Source organism: Anopheles ziemanni, chromosome 2 (assembly GCF_943734765.1).
Source record: "Anopheles ziemanni chromosome 2, idAnoZiCoDA_A2_x.2, whole genome shotgun sequence".
Lineage (NCBI taxonomy): Eukaryota > Metazoa > Arthropoda > Insecta > Diptera > Culicidae > Anopheles > Anopheles ziemanni.
The window spans coordinates 90928878-90951794 of NC_080705.1; the positions used below are offsets into that span (position 1 = coordinate 90928878).

The 22917-nt window shown below is 47.3% G+C and overlaps 1 protein-coding gene across 1 annotated transcript in view; it reads right to left on the reverse strand.

Moving 5' to 3' along the window:
• Positions 1-22917, reverse strand: part of LOC131281437 (protein still life, isoform SIF type 1) — a 70561-nt gene that overhangs the window by 13957 nt on the left and 33687 nt on the right. Inside the window, exon 14 of the mRNA XM_058310769.1 lies at positions 55-200. Coding sequence (XP_058166752.1) covers positions 55-200 — 146 coding nt within the window. The remainder of the gene's footprint in view (positions 1-54; positions 201-22917) is intronic.

The window sequence follows — 22917 nt, forward strand, 5'->3', positions numbered from 1 at the left end:
AAACGAAAAAGTCCTCGTTGGAAAGGAAAGGCGTCCCGGCCTCGAGGTACTTACCCGGCCTTCCGGACGGCTCCGGTGCAGTTGAAGGACGCCGCCGCCGTACCTGTTGCTTTCGCTTTGTACGGTGACGCCATCACACTCTCCCCGTCGTCCTCATCCGAGACGGCCGTCGTCAGGCTCATGCGATCATCATCGGATATCTGGAAGAAGAATGCAAATCCGGAAGCGGCAAGCGTTAGTAATGTCAGTCAGAGAGGCAACATATAACATAATCAACTGTTCCAAAACTGTACATTCGAAAAGCAACCTTCTTTCCAACGATTTTCGAACCACGAAGTATACGACCAATTGTTGCCACAATTCCTGGGACACTCCTTTGAAATGTCAACCAGGGTGAGAGTAAACATTAGCATAAACGCTTCGCCTCCCGGGCGTCGGGTTGACCTTTTGATTAGCGTACGGTGTCGCGATACGGCCCCACATTCTGTTATGCAACAAAGTGTCCACAGTTGAACTGTGTCCAGTCAACGGTGCTAAATATGGGTGGAGTCCTTCGTGGCGTGGCTTGTGAAATCGCACGGAAACCATGTAACATGCGAGAACCTGGGAAAGCGCATCCAACCGGTTGCATTTCGAGGCGGATAATTCGATGCGTTTGTGTGTGTGTGTGTGCAGCAAACGCGCTGTAGAAAATGATTACCAGTTTTGTCGACTGATTAAGCACGTAACTCCCAGCCCAGGATGTGAACGTTTAATTAAAAGCCATAGCCAAGTTTTTTGCTCCTCCCGAGAGGGGGGCTTCTTGCGGATGAGTTAGTTTTAAATTAAATGGCAAACTAATTTGCGTCCACCACTGCGTTACAATTCCTACAACGTAACCATGCGCTAGCCGGGTGGGGTAACTCAATATTGTGCGTTTTGCAATGGTGAGTTATTAATGTGAACATGGTGATTGCTTTACTGTTGCACCTCCCCAATTTTTTTTTTCGATTGGGAACAATTAAGCGTTGTTTGGTTAAAATTGAAGCGAGGATATTATGTTGATGAATATTTTTCCCTGTAGTTTTTTAGGTATTTTATTTGTATTTCAATTGACCTAGAAGTAAGCTTACAATACTGAAATTTTAATAATATTTCAACCCTAAATTAAGTTGATGTCCTCACAAGACATGAAAGCTCCAATAGTTTCATCGCTGAAAGGAAAACATTAGCACTATTCGATTAATTATTATTTTTTTTTTTTCAGAAGGGGCGGCCTGGCCGTATTGCTTTAATTAGTTGTGAAAAGATCTTTTTTGCATCGATCGTGATTCCGGATTAACATGAAATTGCCATCAATCTGGCAACAGATGAAACACGAATGTGGCAAAAGGTCAAGTTGCATATTATTGCATTGAACCATCCGGATCCCGTGTGATGAAAACTACATCGAGTGGAAACAAAACGCAGAGAGTGGACGCTTACGAAAAATCTCATAAAGCACAAGTATATTTCAGTTTCGATCGCATGTTTCCCGGAGTCTATATGCGGGTACGGGAACGAGTTTTTTTTCGATTGAGAAGTAATATAGAGCGATTATGATAAAGTGTCAGTTGTCCCCCAGCCACCTTGCAAAACATTCTTCTTGTAGCATAATGCTACACGTGTTGTTTGTTTCTTGGCGACGACGACGATGACAACGGGTGGACAGGTTTGGTTTTGGCAAATACTGGTCCGGGATTGCATCTGCTCCCGTGATGTGATTTATGACGCGATTTGCGTTCACGTGGTGCATGTCCGCACGGCCGGAAAACTCATCACATTGCGCCAGCTCGGTTGGCTCGTCGTCCGACCGGTTGTGTCAGCAAGAGCTCGGAGCTTTCCCATCGGTAAACATACCGTCCAGAAACCGGGCCCTGCCCGTCGAGCCCACGCCCAACCGACTCGATGATCCGATGCAATGTGAAATGCATCCCCCGCTTGGTAATGGATCAGGAAAAAGGAGACGCGATTTGTAGAGTGTTGCGAAGCTGTGTAAACAAGATAATAGTTCACCATCTTTTGCACGGTTGCCTTCGCCGTCGTCGCTGTCGTCGTCGGAAGGCACGATGCATGACGATGCTAGCAAAATCCTTTCACCTGTGCCGCACGTCGTCCTGCTTGTTTCGATGACAACTATGATGATGATGTTAATGACGATTGCTGCGAGCAAAGCAAAGCTCGGGAGCGAGCAAGAGCGAAGCGGCGGAGGAAAGAGATTGCGAGTGGATTGTTGTTGACAACCCGATGGCCACAATGGTGAGGGTACCGTGTCGTTGCGAAGGAAAAACCAACTCCCCCCATTCCTCCAATCTTTCCCCCGGCATCTCAACGGCGGGACGGGGGCTCAGCAGCATAGGCGTTCGGCCATGCGTGCCCGAGACCGTTGTTTTCCCGACCGACTAGCAACGGTCGCATTAGTTTTCTGCCCTCGTCATCAGCATCCCCTTGTCGAGGGTGCTTTCTGCGACGAGCGAAAAACGCAAGCAAGGAAAAACAAACCTGAAAACTGCACAGCCGGTGTTATGCAAGTGGTAGAATTTCCCGTCATAAATTTTCACTTCACGTTGACGCTGTGGATGCTGGCACGGTAGGCAGAAGTAACTTTCCCGGAACCGAAATGCTTCGTTGGTTGGGAGCAAAGTTTCACTGCAAGCGTCATCGCTTTTCCCGGGGACCATTAAGTGGCACGAGCAAAACGTACGAATGGGATGAATCTTCTGCATGAACCCCGAATGGAAAACTCGTTCGATTTGGGTGTTTATTTTTCTTCCGAAAATATTTGGAAAAACTCAATCAGGTTTCAATGAGTAAAAGTATTAAGTTTTCAAAATAGTTCCGAAAAAACATACATCGTAAATGAACCTTTGATTGGATTGTTTTTCGGGTTTACAAATTCACACATTCAAGAACGACCTACTGAGCTTAGAAAAACACAAAAGGAAAATTGGTTTCAAGGAGAAAACTATTCTCCTAAAGGGCAACAGGGTTGTGGGTTTTATATGAACATATTTTCCAGTGTCGAATAGAAAATAGAACTCTTCTGCGGTGAAAAAAATGTATTGTTCTTGAGCATTTCCCGGAAGTAGGGTCTTCTGGAAGTTGTTTCCCACTCTGGTAAGGTTCGACAATATAGTAGTATAGGCGGATAGAAAGGGCTGGAATAACGTACGAAAGGTATGATATACACTTTTAAAACATATAAAGAAAAACTGGGAGAGGCATAAAAAAATCCTTGCTGTAAAGTGAAACAGTGAAACGAACATCTCGTTAGGGTTGCATTTTTCTCCGTTTCTGTTCGAGCATGGTTGTGCAACATTCTTACGATTTTTTTACGGGATTTTTCTTTAATTAGCATCGTGGCACCGAGTGCTCCAACCGGTACGGTCGTTCTGCACCGGAAGTGGTAGCAATTGCACCGACCTACACTGTTCCAGTTTCGATTCGCCCCTAGAATGAGGGGGACGCTTCCGACAAACATTAGCATAACTGCGAGTGTTGAGGCGCGCAGCGGTTGTTTGAACGATAAACACAATAATGGATGGTGTTTGTCGTACGGTGCAGATTCAGCTCGTATTGTTTGGCGAGGTTTGCACATTGCTACCCTGCTTGCCCGGCATTCAGATATGCACGCTGCACACTTTTATTTATGTTATGCAACCGATCATTTGGCTACATTTCCTCCAACGGTCATCAATTTATATTTTCCTTGTCATGTAATCGTTCTTATGATACGAAACCAGACTTAGAGCAGACAAACTCTGGTTTGGCAGCACGAACGGGAGGTTGTCCTTTGGTGTACAGAACTGTGGGGATTATTTCTTATAACTCCACTTATTTCTAAATCTTGTGGTAGTAGGTCAACTTCTTAGTAATCATTGCCAGCATGAGAGCTTTTCGTTTAGGAGCAGAAATCTTCCTATATTTATATTTTCTATGGCACTGGAACATCGGTTGTTCAGTTCGGTTTCATGTTTAACACACGGTTCTCAGAACCTCTGTATGCAAACTCTTAATTCCAGCATGTTGTGTGTGAAATACGTGTATCCAGCATTTTGAAATAAGAAATTCTTTTCTCTTCTTTGTTTTTTCTATGACAGAACAACTTTTTTCTATGATAGAACAACCTATTCGATAACAACTATATTCCTGTAACAAGGAATTTACAGCAATCTGAACCCAAGGAGTCATGAAGCAACGATGCAGATTCTTGAAAACAGCACAGACTAGCATAGCCAAATTCAGAAATAGGCTGAAGAAATTTGTTTCTCGAATTCCGCTATCAATCAGATGAAACAAATGAGTGAAGTAGTCCTATCCTAGAATTATGATTTGTTTTTTCTGTTGTTGAACTTTTTCAAACTATTGAACCAAATATCGTTATCAATCTCCTTGAGAAACAGGTTGAAGAGGTTTGCTTCCCGAAATTCGCAATCAATCAGATTAAACAAATGAGTCAAGTAGTTCTATTCTGGAATTTTGCATTGTATTTTTCTGCTGTTGAACTTTCTCGAACTATTGAGCCAAATATCTTCTTCAATCTCCTTGAGCTCATAGAGCAGCTTGGAGTCCCAAATCACAGATACGGGGTTATAGCTGACAATGAGTGACAGATCGTATGGCTGAACTGATGATGCACCCATTTTTTTTCCTATGACTCATTTGCTACGAGCGTTATAACTGTTGCTTCCTATTCATTCCAGTTTATATGGAGGGTGAAAAACGGCGCAAGAAAACGGAATCCGCTCAAATGGTGACACTTTAGCTGAATCACATAACGGCCATCATTTATGGTTCGTTTTTGGCGGGAATCCTGAGGCGGGGGAATGCTCGATGACAGGAACGCTCGTCTACGTACTATGACCAAACACACACCGGAGCGGAAGGTGAGAACGATCATCAATCTACATTTTTCTGACATTACCCTATTTGCAGACCATGTTTTCCCCCGGTGAGCTTTCGTTTCTTTACTTTGTATTTTACTCTGGCGGTTTGATTTCACGCTCGTTTGAATGCACATCACCGGTGACTTGTTCTTCGCTTAGTGGATTTGATTCGAGATTGATGGAACATTTCAGCTTTACGGCAGCACAATATCGCAGGCTGCCGAGTACGAGTGGATTTTACTCCTTAAACTTTCCCCGGGCGGAGTTAGCGAAGTGCTTGCAAACGGAAGCGCTAGAAAACGTAGTGGATTGTGTTTCGTGCTCGCAGTTCACTGCAAGTCGGGCCAGGAAGCCAATAGGAGTATACGTCCTTCGCGGAACCATCGCGGAGGGCATCGCCAACCGGTGGCAGAATGTTCCGAGTGGGGAAAAATGTACCAATTTCATTTTTCGCCCATTATTTTTATCCCCCCAAACCGATCGCTTGCTCATGAAGTGTGCACACTTCACGCTGGATGATGTCATATCGAGCGCGCGCGCTGGCGTTCAATTTTTATTATCTCCGTCTGTTGCCATTCTGTGCGCATTCGAGCGAAATGGTTCCCGGGAAAAGCCACCCTTTTTGGCGGGATGAGGAGGAGGAGGGTGCGAGCAAGTGGAATGGAAACGTCGTTACTCATTCTCTGACGTATTTGGAGCCGAATGATTGGTGCCCTCCGGAGTATCGCCGCCCCATCCGGTACCCCCCCCCCCCCCCCCCCCCTATTTTCCCACTCGTGTTTCACTCCCGAGCACCTTATCGCCACGGACATGTGTCGGAAAATGGGCGGGCGAGCTGGGGCAAGAAAATATGTGTCCCGTCACAACCGTTCTTCCAGGAATGATACTTCTCGCTTCTTCTGCTATCTATCTGTCTTTTGTGGATTCAGTTCAGAGTCCGTGCTTTTTTTTTTTTTTTGCAACACGACACGAGTCCATACGGGTTTGTGCATCGCATCATCCGTATCCCGCTTTTCCGTCAGGTTTCTCGTTCCCGGGAGGGAGCGAACCATTTCCGTTCGACCGGGTAATTCGTCGCGCAAAGGAAAAGACCGGACTAGCCAGCCAGAGCGGACTCGGCGAACGTCCTGCCGGGTGATAGAAATGTCGGGAACAATCCATGCCATTGCAAATTGCAACTATTGGCAACCTGGATTGGAAACCCCTTTCCCGGGTTGCGAAAAATGCGCACAAGTTTGGAGAATTCGGCAAGTGGAAGAAGGGGCTTTCTGAACGGGTAGACACTGTGAAAGGTGGAGTCATCCACACACACACACAACCGCCCGGGATACGGGCGAAGATGCCTGGGAATCCTGGTCGCCACGGTGCGCGGGTAAGGAAGGAGACCGAATTAATTCCACGTGTTTGAGTTTTTCCGGCTCACCTGGCGCGATGATTGTAAATTGTGTTATTGATGCGCCTCGACAACGATGGCGTGCAGCGTCTTTGAGGGTGGCATTCCTGGACCTTCGCCAAAGTCGGGCGCTGTCCGTCCGGTTTAAAATTAGCTCAATACGTCCATTTGCCGCCGGTGGAAACGGACCTTCCGGGAAAAGCAAGGGTTACGTAATGGAGCCCTGGAATACAGCGTTGGGAGTACGGTTTCCGTCTCGGCCCTTCAAACTCACTGCTAATTATAGTAGTGAAATGTAAGTGCAACTTGAGCTCGATGCGAGCACATTTTCCGCCCAGTTTTCTCATAGGGTGAAACGCAATCCTGGGGATGGGAGAAGGAGTATTATATTTATTTGCCACACGATGCAAAACCCGAACCTCCAAGCAAGAACAACTTTGTTACTTCACTTTTTCCCTTTAGAGCTTCCTTTCTAAAAAAATACACCCACAATTTTCATCAAACCAACGCACGGTGGAGATTTCCGATTTTCCTTGTGCAAATAAAATTGCATGTAACGGTAAACTATCCCCTTCCTCACGTGTTGTCACCACTCTTAGAAAAAAACGCATCAAACATAGTAAACTTTCCGTCGGGAAATTAAAACATGCTCGCAATGAGTTGCAGACTCGGCGATTGGCGCAAGAAATGCAAATAACGACAGCAATACAAGGTTCAGATGAAACATGGTATCCGAAAACCGGCCCCGGACACCTGTCTGGCATCCGCCGCTTGCACCGTCAGGCCGTTCATTATTAAAACATCAAAGGTTCATGCTCCGTTTTCCGCCGTTGGTTTTTTGTTTTTTAGGTTCAGCTTTTTTTTGTAGTTGCAAAACTGAAATGAGACATATTTGAACCCCCAAGTGTGGGAGATGGGAGTTTCGAGGGGAGGGGGACTCCAGCCAAAGTGAAGCGAAAGCGAGAGTACTAGAGCGAGCCGCGTTCCGCGCGGCGGCGTACAGGAAACGGAAAAACGGGTCCGGAGGATGTTGGTGTGTACCATTTCTGTGCCTTTCTCGAGTACCGACTTCCGGGTCCGGGGCGAAACTCTTTGCCTACCCGTTTGCGAACACAACGAAAAGAGCAGAGCAGGGGTTCGACAACAGGTCTTCGTTTTATTTTTGCACCGATGCACGAACGTCACACACCGGACCGGGCGCTGACTCCTTGGCATCCCATCCTCCCGTGGGCTGGATGTGCTGGAGTGGTGCGATGTGTGTCAAGTAAGACAAATATTTATAGCCTGAGAGCACACGGTTCGGCTGGCGAAAGGATCTCTTAAACAGGAATTGAATATAATATGATGTTTGTGTCATCCTTCCGAGCCGTCCTTTTCCTCCCTTTTTTGTACCACGCCCATAGGCCGTGTATGCAAATGTACCAACACATTAATGCTCGTACATCTCGTGTATCTCCGGAGCGGAAATTTCATCCGCCTTCTGGTGCGGTTCCTTCATCCTTCACGAAGATAAGGTCGATTCGTTTCAACGGTGGCAGAAGAAAAAAAACCAGGTGACTTTCCAACACTAACGAAGCGTTGCGTTTCTATAATTTCCCCCACCCACCCTGCTTCCTAGACCAGTTCACATCACGAAGGGGCGCGTGGGGTTTACTTGCTGACATCTTCGGATGGACGCACACAAGGTGGCACGGTTCTCCCAGGGATCACCTTTTTCTAACCCTCCCCCGACTGAGATGACATTGCCGCCCGGATATGTCCGGGCTGGTGTGCAAACAGGTCGCCCCAAACAAGCAGGACGGTTCACAGCCTGGGAACTGCGTGGGAGGAGGAAGTTGTTGTAATAATAAACGGATGGCAAAAAGAAGAAGTGAAACTAACGTCACGTCATTCCTTCGCATCGCAATCGGTGTCTGTTTCGGTGTCTCGGGAAGCTGTCGAGCCTTTTGAAGCTCGTATCGAGAACCGGACCAGGAGCTTCCCGGGGCTGAGGTGGTGGTAGAGCACTAGTTTTGTCAATCACAGCTCTATGCTTGGTCCGCCTCAATGAAGCATGATTGTAGTGCCGAAGCCCAGAGTCGACAAACATATGAACACGCACCCTCCAGAGACGATTACATTTTGTGTAATATTTCTCGGAGGGAATATGGATTCCGGATAGTACGCATCTGTGTTTGATCGTTCCGAAGTGTTTGCACAGTGTTTCCAGTGTTGTGGAATATTATTGTGTGCACACGCCTCGAAAGGAAAACCCAACGGACTGGTTCGGGGGGCGAGTGCGAGACGTTCTTCCAGGAAAGAAAGCGATGAAATCGTTCCAAAGGTGATTGATATTCATTCTCCCGCATGCAAATGGATTAACATGTTGGTGTGCGCTTGTGGGTTTTGTTGGCTGGAAAAAGGATAAATATTTACCATCGATTGCTATGCGCTTGAATGATAGCACAGCATGTTAGCAACATCCTTTAGCAAAACGGCTCACTAAGCTAAGCTTCTGAATCTTGTTTCATACATTTTTAGTAGGTACATTGGATATGCTATGCTATTATTTGATATACTATGCAAACATGCTCGATAGTTAAATCTTCCCAAACAATATTTAACATAGTTACAGGGTTTCGATCCGTATAATGCAATGTTACAATAGGTAGGGAGAACATTTTAAACGCACGAGGAGTTATTTTGAACCGGTTGACAGAACTTTGCAATCATATAGGGGAATGTGTCAGACAGCTAGGGGAATCGTGCAAACCCACCGGGGAGCTTTGCAACCGGTTAGGGGAGCAAGCTGTCAACATCACACAAGTCCTCGTTTGTTGTAATTTGTTTGTTTACTTTGATCCACCCCTGTACGTTCGTCTATTAATTTAGTTAAAATTTTTGCATCAACTAGTTTACATTCGTTGGTTAAGCAACGAATTTAGTACGATAAACGTGGAGAACCCCACATCGAATATCACACTTTGGCTTGCCACTTTGCGTTTAATTATCTAAAGTTATATAATTTCTTTGGCATAAAAACGATTAGTTTTGTGAAGTTAGCAGCTCGCTTCCCCAACCGGTTGCAAAGTTCCCCGGTGGATTTGCACGATTCCCTAGCTGTCTGACACATTCCCCTATATGATTGCAAAGTTCTCTCAACCGATTGAAAATATCCCCTATGCTTTTGAAATATTCTCTCTACCTATTGACACATTCCATTATATGGATCAAAACCCTGTAAACATTTCAAAACAAGACATTAAGCAGGTAATATAACATTCATTATTGTTAGCCTGTTCTCTAATTTTAATCCAGTGACGTAAAGAGTCAAATTCATATAAAAATAAGATAAGATAAGGGGGTATGAATATGTTTGCTACATTTGGTACGACACTCCCTTCCAAACCAAACACGAGTTTGCTTTAATCAAAAAACAATTTTGGAAATTTTTGAAACACGTTTAATCCCCAAATAATCCACTTGTTAGGGACTCAAAATAAGATATGAATGTAAAATACAAATCCAAGCATAAGTTACTTGCTAGGTGTGTGTATAGGACAACACCTACGACGAGAAATGTTTTCGAACTTCGACCCCGGTCCAGTCGCCTTCGGGCGGTTGGGCATCCCATTCGCCGGATTAAAATGCATTACCAGTAGATTATCCTTGCAAATCACCACTTTCTGTGGGTGCACGCCCTTATTACTTCTCCCCCCCCCCCCCCCTCCCCCCTCTCCTACAGGAACGGGGCTGGCCGTTGAGTCTGATTTAGTGCATTTGGCGATTGTGTCGAATCGATGCAGCACACTAGAATGGATCCCTCGAGTGATGATTTTCCTCAGCTAGGACGCTTCCCAACGGTAGGGCTTCACCGGGCCAAGGGAAGCAGTACCAAAGTGTGAGGGGGTGTGGGTAAATGGTACCCAAAACGATCAGCTTTTCCTTGGTTTGACTTCGGGTTCGGGCCAAAGTTTCCGATATGTACGTAGTTGCGGGGCCCGGAAAAATGCTCCCGTCGAACGTTCGGGCCAGGCCGCAGGTGTCGAGTTTCGGGTGCCATGAAGCAAAGTTTCATTAACGCTCAATCGACTATGGACTTCTGCCTCACCCACCTTCGGCAACTCACCCCCAAGCGAAGCGATGTGTGGGCGAAACTTTTCCAAACCGTAAATCATGTGCCAAGCCTCGGAGCTCGCACGTTCACGGTGTGAAGGTTTTTGCAGAGGGCGGACCCGATCCACCCGATGATCAACTTCGATCGATCACGACCGAATGACTTGCGCCGGCACCCATTCGAACTGTCAGCACGTTCTGCTCACACATTTGGCCCATTTTCTTTCCACTATGTAACACACACACGCTTCGATGCTCATTTCGGGCCAGGAGTTTCGTTGCACGGAACGAGCAACTTTGCTGGTCGCTTCGGGGGGAAAACTCCATGGCCAACGGTTTCAATGATTATGGATAATGTTGGAGCAGTGTTGGAGCAAATTACCATTAAATATCTATTAACCGGACGTTAACTTCTGCTGGAAGGGCGTCGGTGCTGCTTTTGTGTGGCCCCAAAATGGTTCCTCAAAAAAAAACTTTATTTCTCGACGTTTGAACCCCATTTTCCTCGCCAGGCTCCGAAAGGTGTGAAATGTTATGGTGGGTTTGGCTTCGAAGCGGAGAAAGTAAACAGGTCTGAGTCTGGGGTGAAGAAAAAGTAACATAAAAGATGATGACATCCTCGCAACGCTGGGTAGGATAAAGGAGGTGAGCAGACAGATCCTTGGCTTTCGAGGGTAAAGTTTGGGAAAGGCTGCACGTTTTTTTTGGCTTCTGTGGTTTTTTTTGACACCTTCACCACCACCACCACCACCCAGTCGGTGGTTTATCATCCGGATTAGGATCCACGGCGTTGGCCGAAGAAGAAAAACAACCCTTTCAGCTCGCAAAACGAACTTTCTTCTGCGTGTGTACCTTTCAAACCTTGCAAGAAGCCCCAGCGTCTAGCCGCAGGGTGTGTGTATATGTATGCTGCCCGGTGTTGGCTGCTGGCTTTCCACGAAACGTTCTAATTACTTAGTCAAAGCTTTGGGGCTCACCTCGTCTGGGGGCATGATTTAATTACACCCGGAGAGCCCGGGCTTTTCCCGAAATGGCAGCCAAAGGGCGGCGGCCTCGTCGGCCTCCTTCGGGTGTTGAAGCGTATAGTGTTACAGTGTGTTTCGCCGTGTAGCTCACACCATTACTGCTGGCATTACAGCTTCCTACTTCCATAGTGGAGGTCCCGCTTTTTCCGGTTCACCCCCGGAAGAAAGGTTCGCTTCCGTTGATGCTATCTCGTTCCACTGATGAAGAAATGCTGAAAGTGCTGATGGTGATGTGATGGGACGAGGTTTTTCCTACTTCCGCACATACCCCCATACAAACGCACACACCTTTATGTGGCCTCGTGCTCGTGGGGTAAATCCCACACAGGAACGTACCCGAACGATTTGTAGCAGACGATCCAAGCGCTCGACAAAAATGGAAATGAAGGAGCGTTTTGTTTTATTTAGATGTGTATGAGTGAGTGTGTGTGTGTGCGCTAAACTTTCCCGCCAGATGAGACCTTTTGCGTGCGGCTCCTTTGGGATGGTTTTCTATACAGGTTGCCGCTTTTTTCGCTGAGGTACATCCCAACAAGAGTTTTTTTTTCTCCCCCGTTTGGGACTTTTTCCCCCCACGCCCTCCGCCCATCCGCCAACGACGAGATAATGGGCAGAGGGACGATAATTTATCCACGAGCGCATGGGCGAAAAATAACTCAAACGAGCTGATTTTCACGCTAATATAATATTTCATGAATATTTATCCGCTTACCGGGGAGTGATTCGTTTTTGTTTCCATCAGGTTAAGCATGGGACAGGGGGGTAGAAATGTCCTGCCGAGGGGTATGGAATCTAGGATCCCAAAACAAAAAAAATGCGGCCACTTAGTAGAAGAAGATTAGAAAGAAAAAAGTATGCAAACTCGCCACGACGGAGTGAAGGATTTATAGCACCGAAAGAGTGAAAGTAAAAAAAACCAAATCGCTCACACAAAACACATCGAGACAAAAAAAGGCAATGCGCACACACGTACGCAATCGTGTCACATGACTGAGAATCAAAAAGCTAGCACGCTGGTGGTGGGTGAATACAATCGGACCGTGGAAAAGCGTCACGATAGGGTTGAAATCCGATCCTGGCAACGCCATCTTGGCTCTATTCCGTGCATGTTGCGGTAAGGGGGCATTAGAGAGTCAGTGAGGTTTTGCTTTTTCGTTTTTTTTCCTCGCTTTGGTTTGCTCCACTTTCACCTCACAAACCAGTTGAAAACCCCCTCGGCGGAAACTGTGGGTGGGTGGCGAATTGTACCGGGGTTTTCGTGACACACCTTGGTTGACAAAGGCGACTGGCAACATCCGGCAGGTCCACCCTTTAGATGCGCCCGGCAATGGCGTGACAAACTCTTCCACACCTAAAGGACACGCTGTTTCTCTTCGCTTCTGGTGGGCCACAGAAAAGCACAAAGCACGCAAAAAAAAAGAAAAACACGAAGGAGTAATAATAAAGGAAAAACAAGCGACGAACCCTTGGGTTGCAATCTGGATGGTAGCGGCGCGGCCAACCTCAGCGAGGGAAAACAAATGCTGACCGACAGAGAGGGGGGGCAGCGAACAACCCGAGCGAGGAACAGGTCAAGCAAGGATGGAAACAACTCGACCGAAGGAGTTGGGTTGCAGCAGATGGCTGAAGGCGGCGGAACAAATGGCCACGAGATGGCCCGGGGATGCGGGATGGTAATTTCATCCCTCTCTTCATCGCCGTCGTTCTCCGCCGGCGCCCTTACCCAACAACAAAAACGCAGCAACGAACAAGGTGGAAAACTGTGTGAACGTATCCTTGTGCCGCCGACAAGTGTTCTTTAAAGGTACTTGCTCTTGTTTCTCGATTACTTCCCTCCGCATTGCTTTACCCACCTCATGCTGTTCTTTTCTTTTGGTTTCGCCTTTGCTTTTTTTCTTTTTTGCTGCCCTGAGTGTGCATTTCGAGTGCGTCCGTCCAGCCCCTGGCACAACTTTTTTTGCGCCCTCTTGTTTTCCACACAGTTTTTTGGGTTTTTCCACTGTGCACACCATCTTTGCGCTGTTGCTATTTGCGTTGTTGCGATCCCGAGACCCCGGCGGGAGGACGTTGCTTGTGAACCTCCGGTTGGTACTCTATGCCACTACCTCCACCACCACCAACACTCCACCCCCCGGGGGCCAGCCCTGGCCGTTTCTTTCCGGTGTATAATGATATTGTTGTCTTCCTGTGCCACGTTCTGCGCCCTTATCTGCGTCTGCGCCCCGCGTAATCATCATTATCGTGAGCGGAATTTTAATTTTCCCCCACCCCCCCCAGCCGTCGCGCGGTAGGGAAGGGGGTAGGGCGCAAATGGGGTCAAAGAACAAAAGACGATGGTGTGAACTTTGTGTGCGAACGCGACGGACGTTCTTCTCCTTTCATATTTCGTATGGCTCAATTATACCTGATTATGGGGTCACGGTGGCGTTTAGTTTCCCTCCCCCCCCGCCGGGAAAAGGGGTTTTCTGGATGATCGAGCTTCATCCGCAGCAAAAACCTCCGTTTGGGGGCGTACTGTGTCATAGTTTGCGAATCATAACGGGCACCTTATCTTCAAACCGCCGATAAATCTCTTCATCGTTCGTACGACTTGAAGAACGCTGTTGAGGTGATTGTTGTGCGGAAAATCTGTTACATTACTGCATCCTCCCTTCGAACGCAGGTTGCACGTGACGTTTTCCTCGGCTTCAATGGCAATTGAAATAGCGATTTTTTTTTGTATCACTTCAACAATGGCTCGTTAATTCTCTCGAGAGTGAAAATCGCTTTCAATCGACTAACGAGAAGACAATGAGAAACATTTAAGAGTGTGAGTATACTTTTCAAAATAAAAATACAAATACGCACTATTGCAGTAGAGTGGAACTGGGAGTTTTCCAAACATTTTACCAAGCAGTTGAATGATGGCTTCCAGATTATCAATATTTAATTAATTCTTTAGGCGAGTTGATGATGACCTTACGTTCTCCAAACCGACACCGTACGGAAGGTTGTTTAAATATATCCACATGTAAACCCGAAATGATATCCTATCATGCCATTTAAAGCTTCTTAAAGTTATTTGCCTGTCGTTGGCCATCTTAAAGTCCTTCTTCCCTACCTTCGCCACAATTGCAATTTGTTGAAGTGGCGTTGCAAAACCCAGTAAGAATCGCTTGCCACACGCACAAAGTGTTCACGATTCGTTGCGCACGAGGGGCAAATAATTATAACCCAATTACTCTCGACTGATTACTAAGTGGCCGGGGGGGGGAACAAGTGAACGGTGTCCGGCCGGCTCGGTCAGGTTGCAGAATCAACGTATCTAAGTACCGGTTGGAAAATGATGCACGCAAACAGGAGCACGAAAGAGTGAGAGAGAGAATGTGTGTGTGAAAAAAACGACTCATTCTGGACAGCACCGTTCTGGAGGGGCATTTATAAACATTGTTCCCTCGGTTGCTCGGAAAACTCCATCGGTTTCGGAAGCTGGGCAAGTGTTCAACCGCTTGTGCGAGACGCACGGCTCAAGCAAGAAGCGGGAGCATAATTAAATGCTGTTTGAAAATCAGTCGTCAACGGCGCTTGCAAATCAAACATTGTACGGAATGTCAGGCAAGCAGGACGGACCCCCGATGGCCGGCGGTTTCCGTACTCAATTAGGAGCTCGGGCCCGTGTCTGGGCCGCAACACTCTTCGAAACATGCGCAAATGTCAAAGGTATCATTACGAGATCAAGTTATGTGTCTGCCTCTACCGGCAGCGTTTCAGAGCGAAATCTGGGGCCTCATTTGACCCGGCAGGGGGCGGGGGTGAAGGATGATCGATGGTACGGGCCACTGTGCTTGGACGGTGCTATAATCAAGCAACAAATATCCGAGTGATATGATACTGAAGCATCAAACGGCTCACTTCTCGCACGAGCCGAAGCCCTGAAGGAGTCGAATGCGCCGTAGCTTCGTTCTTTTGAAGTCCGTCCGGAATCGGGTGGACTAACTTCCTCTGACAGCGGTGCTCGAAAAAACAGCACTACTATGTCCTACGTCCTACGGAGTATGCAATGCCTCATAGGCAATATGATACCGGTATTCCTTCACATCGCCAAGGGCTTCCCGATTGTGTTTCCACCTGTATTTTTCATTGTTTGTGGAACTCCTTCATAAAAGCAGTGGCCATGCCACACGTAGTTAACATGTGGTAATTTTACTCCTGATGACTATAAAGTGCGAAATTATGAAAACATGAATGATGGTCTCAACGAAAATAAAAGGGAGAGTTGTCGGCTTTAATTTGTTTCGACATATAACCCTACAGCTAAAATACTAGATGCTAAAATTGTGAACATATCTGTAGGACAAACAGGACCCATAAACAGTAGCTAGGCACCGGCTTTGTGCTACGATATTGCTGATGATTGACCATTGATTAGAATGAAACTTAACGAACGTTTGATTGCACACAGTATCGAAGGGTTGTCTCCCTTCGCCGGGGGCCGTTGCCTTCCTCCGTCGGGTAATTAATCGCACCATCCTTGTTTGTTGCTACTGAAGGCTTGGCTTAGCTACGTTCGGAGCTGACGGCGAGAGCAATAATCATGGCGATAAGGACATTGATAACGACCCCCCAGTCGAGTATGTCCGGCATTTCTGTCAGGAGGATATCGTTTGAAGTTTACGCATCGCGTAGGAAACGGCTCGGCTCATCAATCTCCCGGTTAAATCCCGGGACCGGGCAATTGTTGCCCGTTCAAATCCTGGTACACGAGTACTGATCCCCGCCGAGGTTTGAAGGAAGGATGGGATTGCTTTTGATTTACTTTCAAAGCGGTGCGCGGATTTTCCGAGGAAGTTGTCGTGAAATAATCATCGCAATAAATGTGCCCATCAACTGAGCCATCACACGAAGACGAAGGGACGGATGGCGCAGGATTCGGAATGGCCAATAAATGCCACCCCGATAAGGGCTTATCCGGGGGATCACTCGGAGTGTTGGCCACATCAAGCCCCCGGCGGGCCGGTTTGCGGCAAGGGAAGACAACATAATACAGATAAATAAAATAAAACGGGCCCGGGATTAAGAATGGCAAGGAATAAAAGTAAAGTAGACTCAGCAAAAGTGCCCACTTTCGGCCGCAGTGTAAGGGGTTTTTGCCGCGGCTAAACCGATTTCATAAATAATTTCAATTCCCACTCTCCGGGAGCCAGCTCCAAGATGGCGGCCGCTCCCGGGAAAGTCTTCCGAAAGGTCCCTAGAAAGGGTGCCGCGGGCGAAAAGGTGCAATGCGAAAAGTCCATCGCTAAGCACATTTTGCGGTTGCTTGGCCAACAAATAGGAAAAAAAAGCAACCGGTTTCGGTACGGTGTTCCGTACGGTTGGAAAACGGTAAAGGGAGGAGGTGGAAATGTGTCTCGTCGGGGGGAGGGGGGGCGATTTGTATGCGACGCACGACGACGGGAAAAGGGGGAGGCAAAAATCCAACGGAACCCATTCGGGTGGAATAAATGGTGCGCGCTACCGTGTAATAATTTTGCACCAACGAGCAGCCCCCCCCCACTGATGAAGCTGGCATTTTCAGGACGCATTTTCCTCGCTCGATTTGTTCACCGACTGTTTTTTTTTTCTTTCGCCCATTTTCGATCAAAACCCTCCAACGTCCGAGCAGCCGCGCTAGCTGGCGAGCGTAAATTTTCGCCAAAGAATGGTGCTTTGGTGCGTTCCATGGAAATATCATTTTCCCCCCAGCTGAAGGGGGTGGTAAGGTTGGTGGGTGGCCTATTGAGCTTTCCACCAGCCCATCATATACCGGGTCGGAAAATTGCCGCTCGTTGTCGGTTCGGCGCAGGGCACTTTGAAGCCGTGTCCAATTTTGGACACATTTTAATACAAACCACGCCATCGGTTTCGATTGAAAAAAGATGAAAGAAAAATTATAAATTAACATCGGATGTCGTTAATGCAGCATGGAGCGCGTACTTTAGGGCCGGTTTTCACCACCACCCATCCGGTCGGGCGTCTGCTAGGGAAAAATTATCAAACGGATATGGAATCATGTCGCCGAACAATTCAATGGAAATCGTATTACTATTTTCTCTGTGGGCCCTTTGGCAACGGTCGCTTCCCGTTCTATCACTTCCCCCCTCCCTCTCACTATTGTGTAAAAATTTCAATTTTCAACCAACAGTCCAAGGGAAGACGACGCGCGTGAACCCACGTGTCCACGTTGGAAAGGTCTTCGAAGGTGGGGAAGGCAAAGAAAACGGGATGGCGGCTGGGTCACCGAGAGAGGGTGTTTCGAGTGGCGGGGTGAAAGTGTCTTCTTCAGTCGTCCCTCGGATCCCCCACCCCCTCCTAGACCGAAGCGGAAGTAAGTGCCCTCTTCCCCCCTTTTTTTGCGCAACATAAAAGAGATCAAGTGGCCTTCAAAGCCGTCGCGAGAGCCGAGTGCGATAAGCAAATGAGATCTTTGCTCTAGGCGGTGGTACAGAAAAAAATCGTTCGAAATTGTCGCGCCCGACGAACTAAATGAGAATGAGAACTTCCTCCTCGTCGGAAGGGGCTCGGTGGAAATCGAAATAAATTGATATTTGCTAGCGAGAAGCGGTTCCCGGGTGCTTTTTGAACCACTTCACGCGCGCCGCCGGTGGGGAAGGGCGATGTAGCGGGGCGTGAAGTTAAGCGTTTTCGCCAGGAAAAGTTCATCCCACTGTTACAGCGGCAGCAGCCACTCGAGAGCCGCGGCGTTTGTAACAACCGGGAAAAAGTTGCTGATTTTCATTCCGGTTTTTTTGGAAAGCTTCTTCTTAAGTTTCGTGTTTCGTTCGCGTTCGCGTTGTGAAAAAGTCAGCCCACGCTTCATGGTGGTGACGACAAGTAACTCATCGCCATCGGTGCGGGGGAGGCAGGGCGGAAAATTCGGCGGAAATTGTGGCCCCCGCCGTGTTAAGCAACAATCAGCCAATGTTGGCCTCCTTTACGGGCGCAAAACTTGAACTAGGAGCCGCCACCATAAATCGTAAATTTCATTCCCATTAAAACCGCACCGCCACACGCATGCATGCACTCACACATACACACCCACACACACGTGGATGTACAAGTGGTAACAAGTCAAGTAGAAGTCAATGGCAGAAGCTGCCTGTTTCGCAACGCGAAAATGAGTCTGAGGTTTTCGATGTGCGCCGAAATGATTTTCGGGAAAGTTTTAACGATGCGTAAAATCAAAAATAGCACTCACAAAACCCCACCTCGAAGCAGTGGCGGGGGGTTGGGACGGTGCTGCGGAAGGTGCCGAAAGTCGCCGCCCTTCCGTGTACCATAAAGGGCGCAACCCGCATTCCCGGATGTGTTCGGTTCGGTGCCATTATTGGATTTAATGTGTGAAGAGCATCTATAAAGCTTTACAACTTCCGTCGGGGCGCGTCTTGATCAAAGATGATGGCGCGGCCGCACGCACGTGTGTGTGTGTGTGTGTGTGTGTGTGTGTGTGTGTGTGTGTGTGTGTGTGTACTGGCGTGTGGGTTGATTTTCCGGCTCGGGAAAGTAATAATGTGAAACGTGAACTGGATGCGCGGTGCGGGATTATCAATTACATCGTCGAGGGTTTTGCTTGCGGGTGGTTCCCGTTTTTCCGACGGCCCTTCGTGTCATGTCGTTCGAGCTCGAATCGTTAAAATGAGTTTGGGCGCACATAAAAGCTCTCGGCAATGCGTCAAATTGAATTCGAATGATTTGAACAAAAGCAGCTTGATGAAAATAAAAAAAAACAGAAGCAAACGGGCAACCCTTAGCGCGCCCACCCTTAGCGTTGGGCACGTGTTGCACGTGTCCGGGGGGGTTTATGGACGTTTGCTTTATTCACACGACAACAAAAAGACGCAAACACCCAGCAATCCCTTGCTTTGTCGGAGCACAAAGTTTCGCATATAATTCTCTCCGGCGAACTTTGGGAAAAATTACCCTTGTGCGTTAGAGAAACAAACGAAGCGCACGCGAGGAACGGGCATAATTGCAAAGGGACATGAAACAATCCGGTAGCGAGTTGATAAGCACTCGACGTTTGCTGCGTCGGACGAAAATTCGTCAAATTAAAACTTTCCCTCCATTCACGGCGGGGTGCTTTAACTTTTTTTCCTACGATCCTAGAAAGCGAAAGCTTTGTTGTTAGAGTGTAGAACTTTTTTTTTTATTTAGTCGCCCCACTTGACTTCTTTTTCCCGCTATCGTTCGTGCAGGCACGCGGGGGTTTATCACGGTGGGAAAGTCTGCAGGTTCAAAGGAAATGTGTTCGTTCTTTATCGTTTCCGTTTGGGGTTTCGAAATAAGTTTCAGCGCCATCTCATCATCGAAGAGGGCCGCCGAAGTTTCTAACTGCCCCGAGGGGGTGGGCAAGATGGCGTCGTCTAAGGGCAGCCGTTCGGTTGAATCGACTTAATGGAAAACATCCTCCCAAACATTGACGCTGCTTTCGTTCGTAGGCAACGTCTTATTTGGGCCTTTCCGAAGGAAAGTGTTTAGGGCTCAAACATTAAGTCAAAACATAGGAAAGCATCACCACCCTGATTGGACCTTGGTGGGTGGGTGGGCGGCAGGGATCTCTCACATTTCCTTTCCGTCGGCTGTGTGTGTGTGTGTTTTGTTTCGGACGCATCAGTGTGGTATAAAAGAAAGGAAAAATTGGCTCATCGTGAAATCGAACCCGCCCGGGAAAGACCGTTGGTGTCGTTGTTGTTCTTGCGGCTTACCGAATCCGACCTCAGTCCGACGGTGTCCTTCCGGAGCGCTTTCCTAATTATACAGAAGACGAAGAAGCCAACACTCTCCAGGCTCACACGCATCTCGAAGGTTGCGCTAGGATGGGTTATAGAAAGAAACGACCCAATGCCAACCGAATGGATTCGCTGGAGATCATGCGGGACCACAATCTGCCGAGATTTGGCAACAATACTGACGTTGGGGTTTTGAGAATGGAATAGCTTTTTGTAAATAATATGTATGGAAGGAGAATGCTAATTCACATACATTGTTAGTTTTCCTCCAAACAAGCCCATCTGCTTTGATGTTATGCTTAACACCTTTATGAACACGTTGACTGCCAAGCGTTTTTAGCACACTGTTTTAGTACCATCTTTTTTAATAAAATTGGCTGATAACATTTATTAAACCGGCGGTTTTTGAAGGCTTTACAAAGACTTAGGTTTCCAAAGAATTGATACTAAATATTACTTTAATTTTTTATGTTGCATGTTCAATTATTTATGGGCCAAAAACTATTTAGAACTAATGACAGCTGGCTATCAAAAATGATACCCATGGCATGCAACGTGTTAAGTTGTTTTCCATCGATCGAAGATGGATCAATACATTATCAAATTTGATGTAAAAATCAAATTCCAACAATATCGTAAACGTTTGTAACGAAGGGTTTTGTTAAAAATGCAAAGATTAAACCTTGCTGATACGTTTTCTTTTCTGGTTTCATTTTTAAAAGGCCTTTTTTCGCTATCAACGGTAGAAAAATCTGATGCCAATAGCAATCAATGGTAAACCCTGCTACCCCCATTGGCCGCTCGTGCGACTCTTTGAAGAGTAGAGAAAAAAAAAAAACTCCCGAATCCATCACTTGCAGACACGCTGGGAATGAAAGGTGACGAAGTTTGGCTGAAGTTGATGCTCGCTGCTTCCGCGGGCTGACAGTGACGTACTGCCAGTGACATAACCGCAATGGGACAAGCTTTTCCCACCAAGACCTTCCTGGTTCCCGGATTCGATGTATCATTTAGGAAGCGAAGGGAGTCGAACCAGGGAAATAGAAAAAAGGATCTACCGAAGGCCAGTCGGAAAAATGCGATTAAGGAGCGTTAACACGATATATTTCCTAGCCTTCATTCACCATCTCTCTACTTTCGAGTTGCGGATCCCCGGTTTCCCCGATATCGGGAAAAGGGGGAAAGCGTAGGTAAGATATCCCCCCCCCCCCCCCCCCCCCGGACCCGTGTCACTCAAAACCGAGTTCACTTTTCGCCCGTTCAGGGTGCCGAAGTTCGTTTGAAAGTATTCCTTCGGGTCGGGACGAAAGGAACACACGCAAGCTAAATCCGTCTCGGAAGGAAGGATTTATACTCCGAGTTGCTGAGCTGTTATTGAGCACGGTCTGACAGCGGTTGTGGGTAAAAAAAGAATGTCATTTAGGAGTAAGTGAAATGATCCCCACGACCACCACCACCGACGACGACAGTTGATGGCATATCGATATGCGAACCAGGTTACCCCAGGTTCGCCGCCTCCAGCGGGGCTCCAGCGAGATTGCAGATGGCAATCAAATTGAACTGACGAAAACCATCAGCTCACCAGGTCGCCACATTCCTGCACGGTGCGACCACCGGCGCTGAAAGCTCCCCTTCCGGGTGTGATTATTACGATGCTGGAATCAAATTTCGATCGCCATTTGGGCGCTCCCACGAAAAACCGACGGCGTCGTTCGAATCGAATCCGCAGAGCCAACTTTGCTGGCTGGTGGACGCCTTTCCACCATTTTTTCCCAGGCTCCAGTGGACTGCGCCGCCCGGCGTAATTGTATTACGGGGGGGTTTTTAGGATACACTCGGGATGGAAGGTAGGCTACGTTACCTTATCGAATCTGTAAATCTAATTATCAAGTGTACCGAGGGTGGTACCGTTTTGTGCCAACACATACCTGCCGAACGAGAAGGAAAAGAGAAAGAAAGGGAAAGAGAAAAGAGAAGATGTAATTAGAAAGTGGTCGCAATCACATTTAGGCGAATGGGCGATAATTTGCGAGAAATGATGTTCGAAACCGTTCAATAGTAACGAAACCGTTGCCGGTAACAGATAAATAGAGAGAAAGAGAGTGAAATAACCAAATAGACATGAACAGCATTGAATTGGCAAAGGTCTCGGACAGTTCCAGAAAGAAGTTACGGCAATCAATTGATGTTTAAAACCGATGAAGGGACGAGTCTCAGATGATTGTGTAGTAAAACATTTGATTACAGCTCATCTGAGCTTCAGATAGGACGATGCTTGATTAAGATTTTCATTTATAATGCAATAAAATGAATTCCGCAAAAATCCGGTTGAAACTCTTCAATCATGCACTCCACTTTCCCTTTGATGGTGCATTCGAGATAAATTGTTTCAGCAAAGCTTTGTAAGCAAAGGCTCCGAACAAAACTGTACCGTTCCGAACAAGCCGTGCGCCGCTCATTAGAAATTACTCTAACATGTTCGACAGATGTTTGATCGTAAAGACCATCAAAATTCCAATCGGAAATGTAATCAGCTACCATTTCGGGGCTACAGGGCCTCCATAATTTTTACGATTGCCTCCCGAGCAGCTGCACGACCTCTCTCCCTCTCTTTCTCTCTCGGCACTCGGCAACGCTTTTCGCTCGAGATGGAAAATACATCGCATCCGTGTCGCAAATAGCTTTTGCGCTTTCCGAGCCCTATGGTAAGCGAGGGTGGTTGCGGGCTGGCAGAAATCAACATATCAACCCTACCA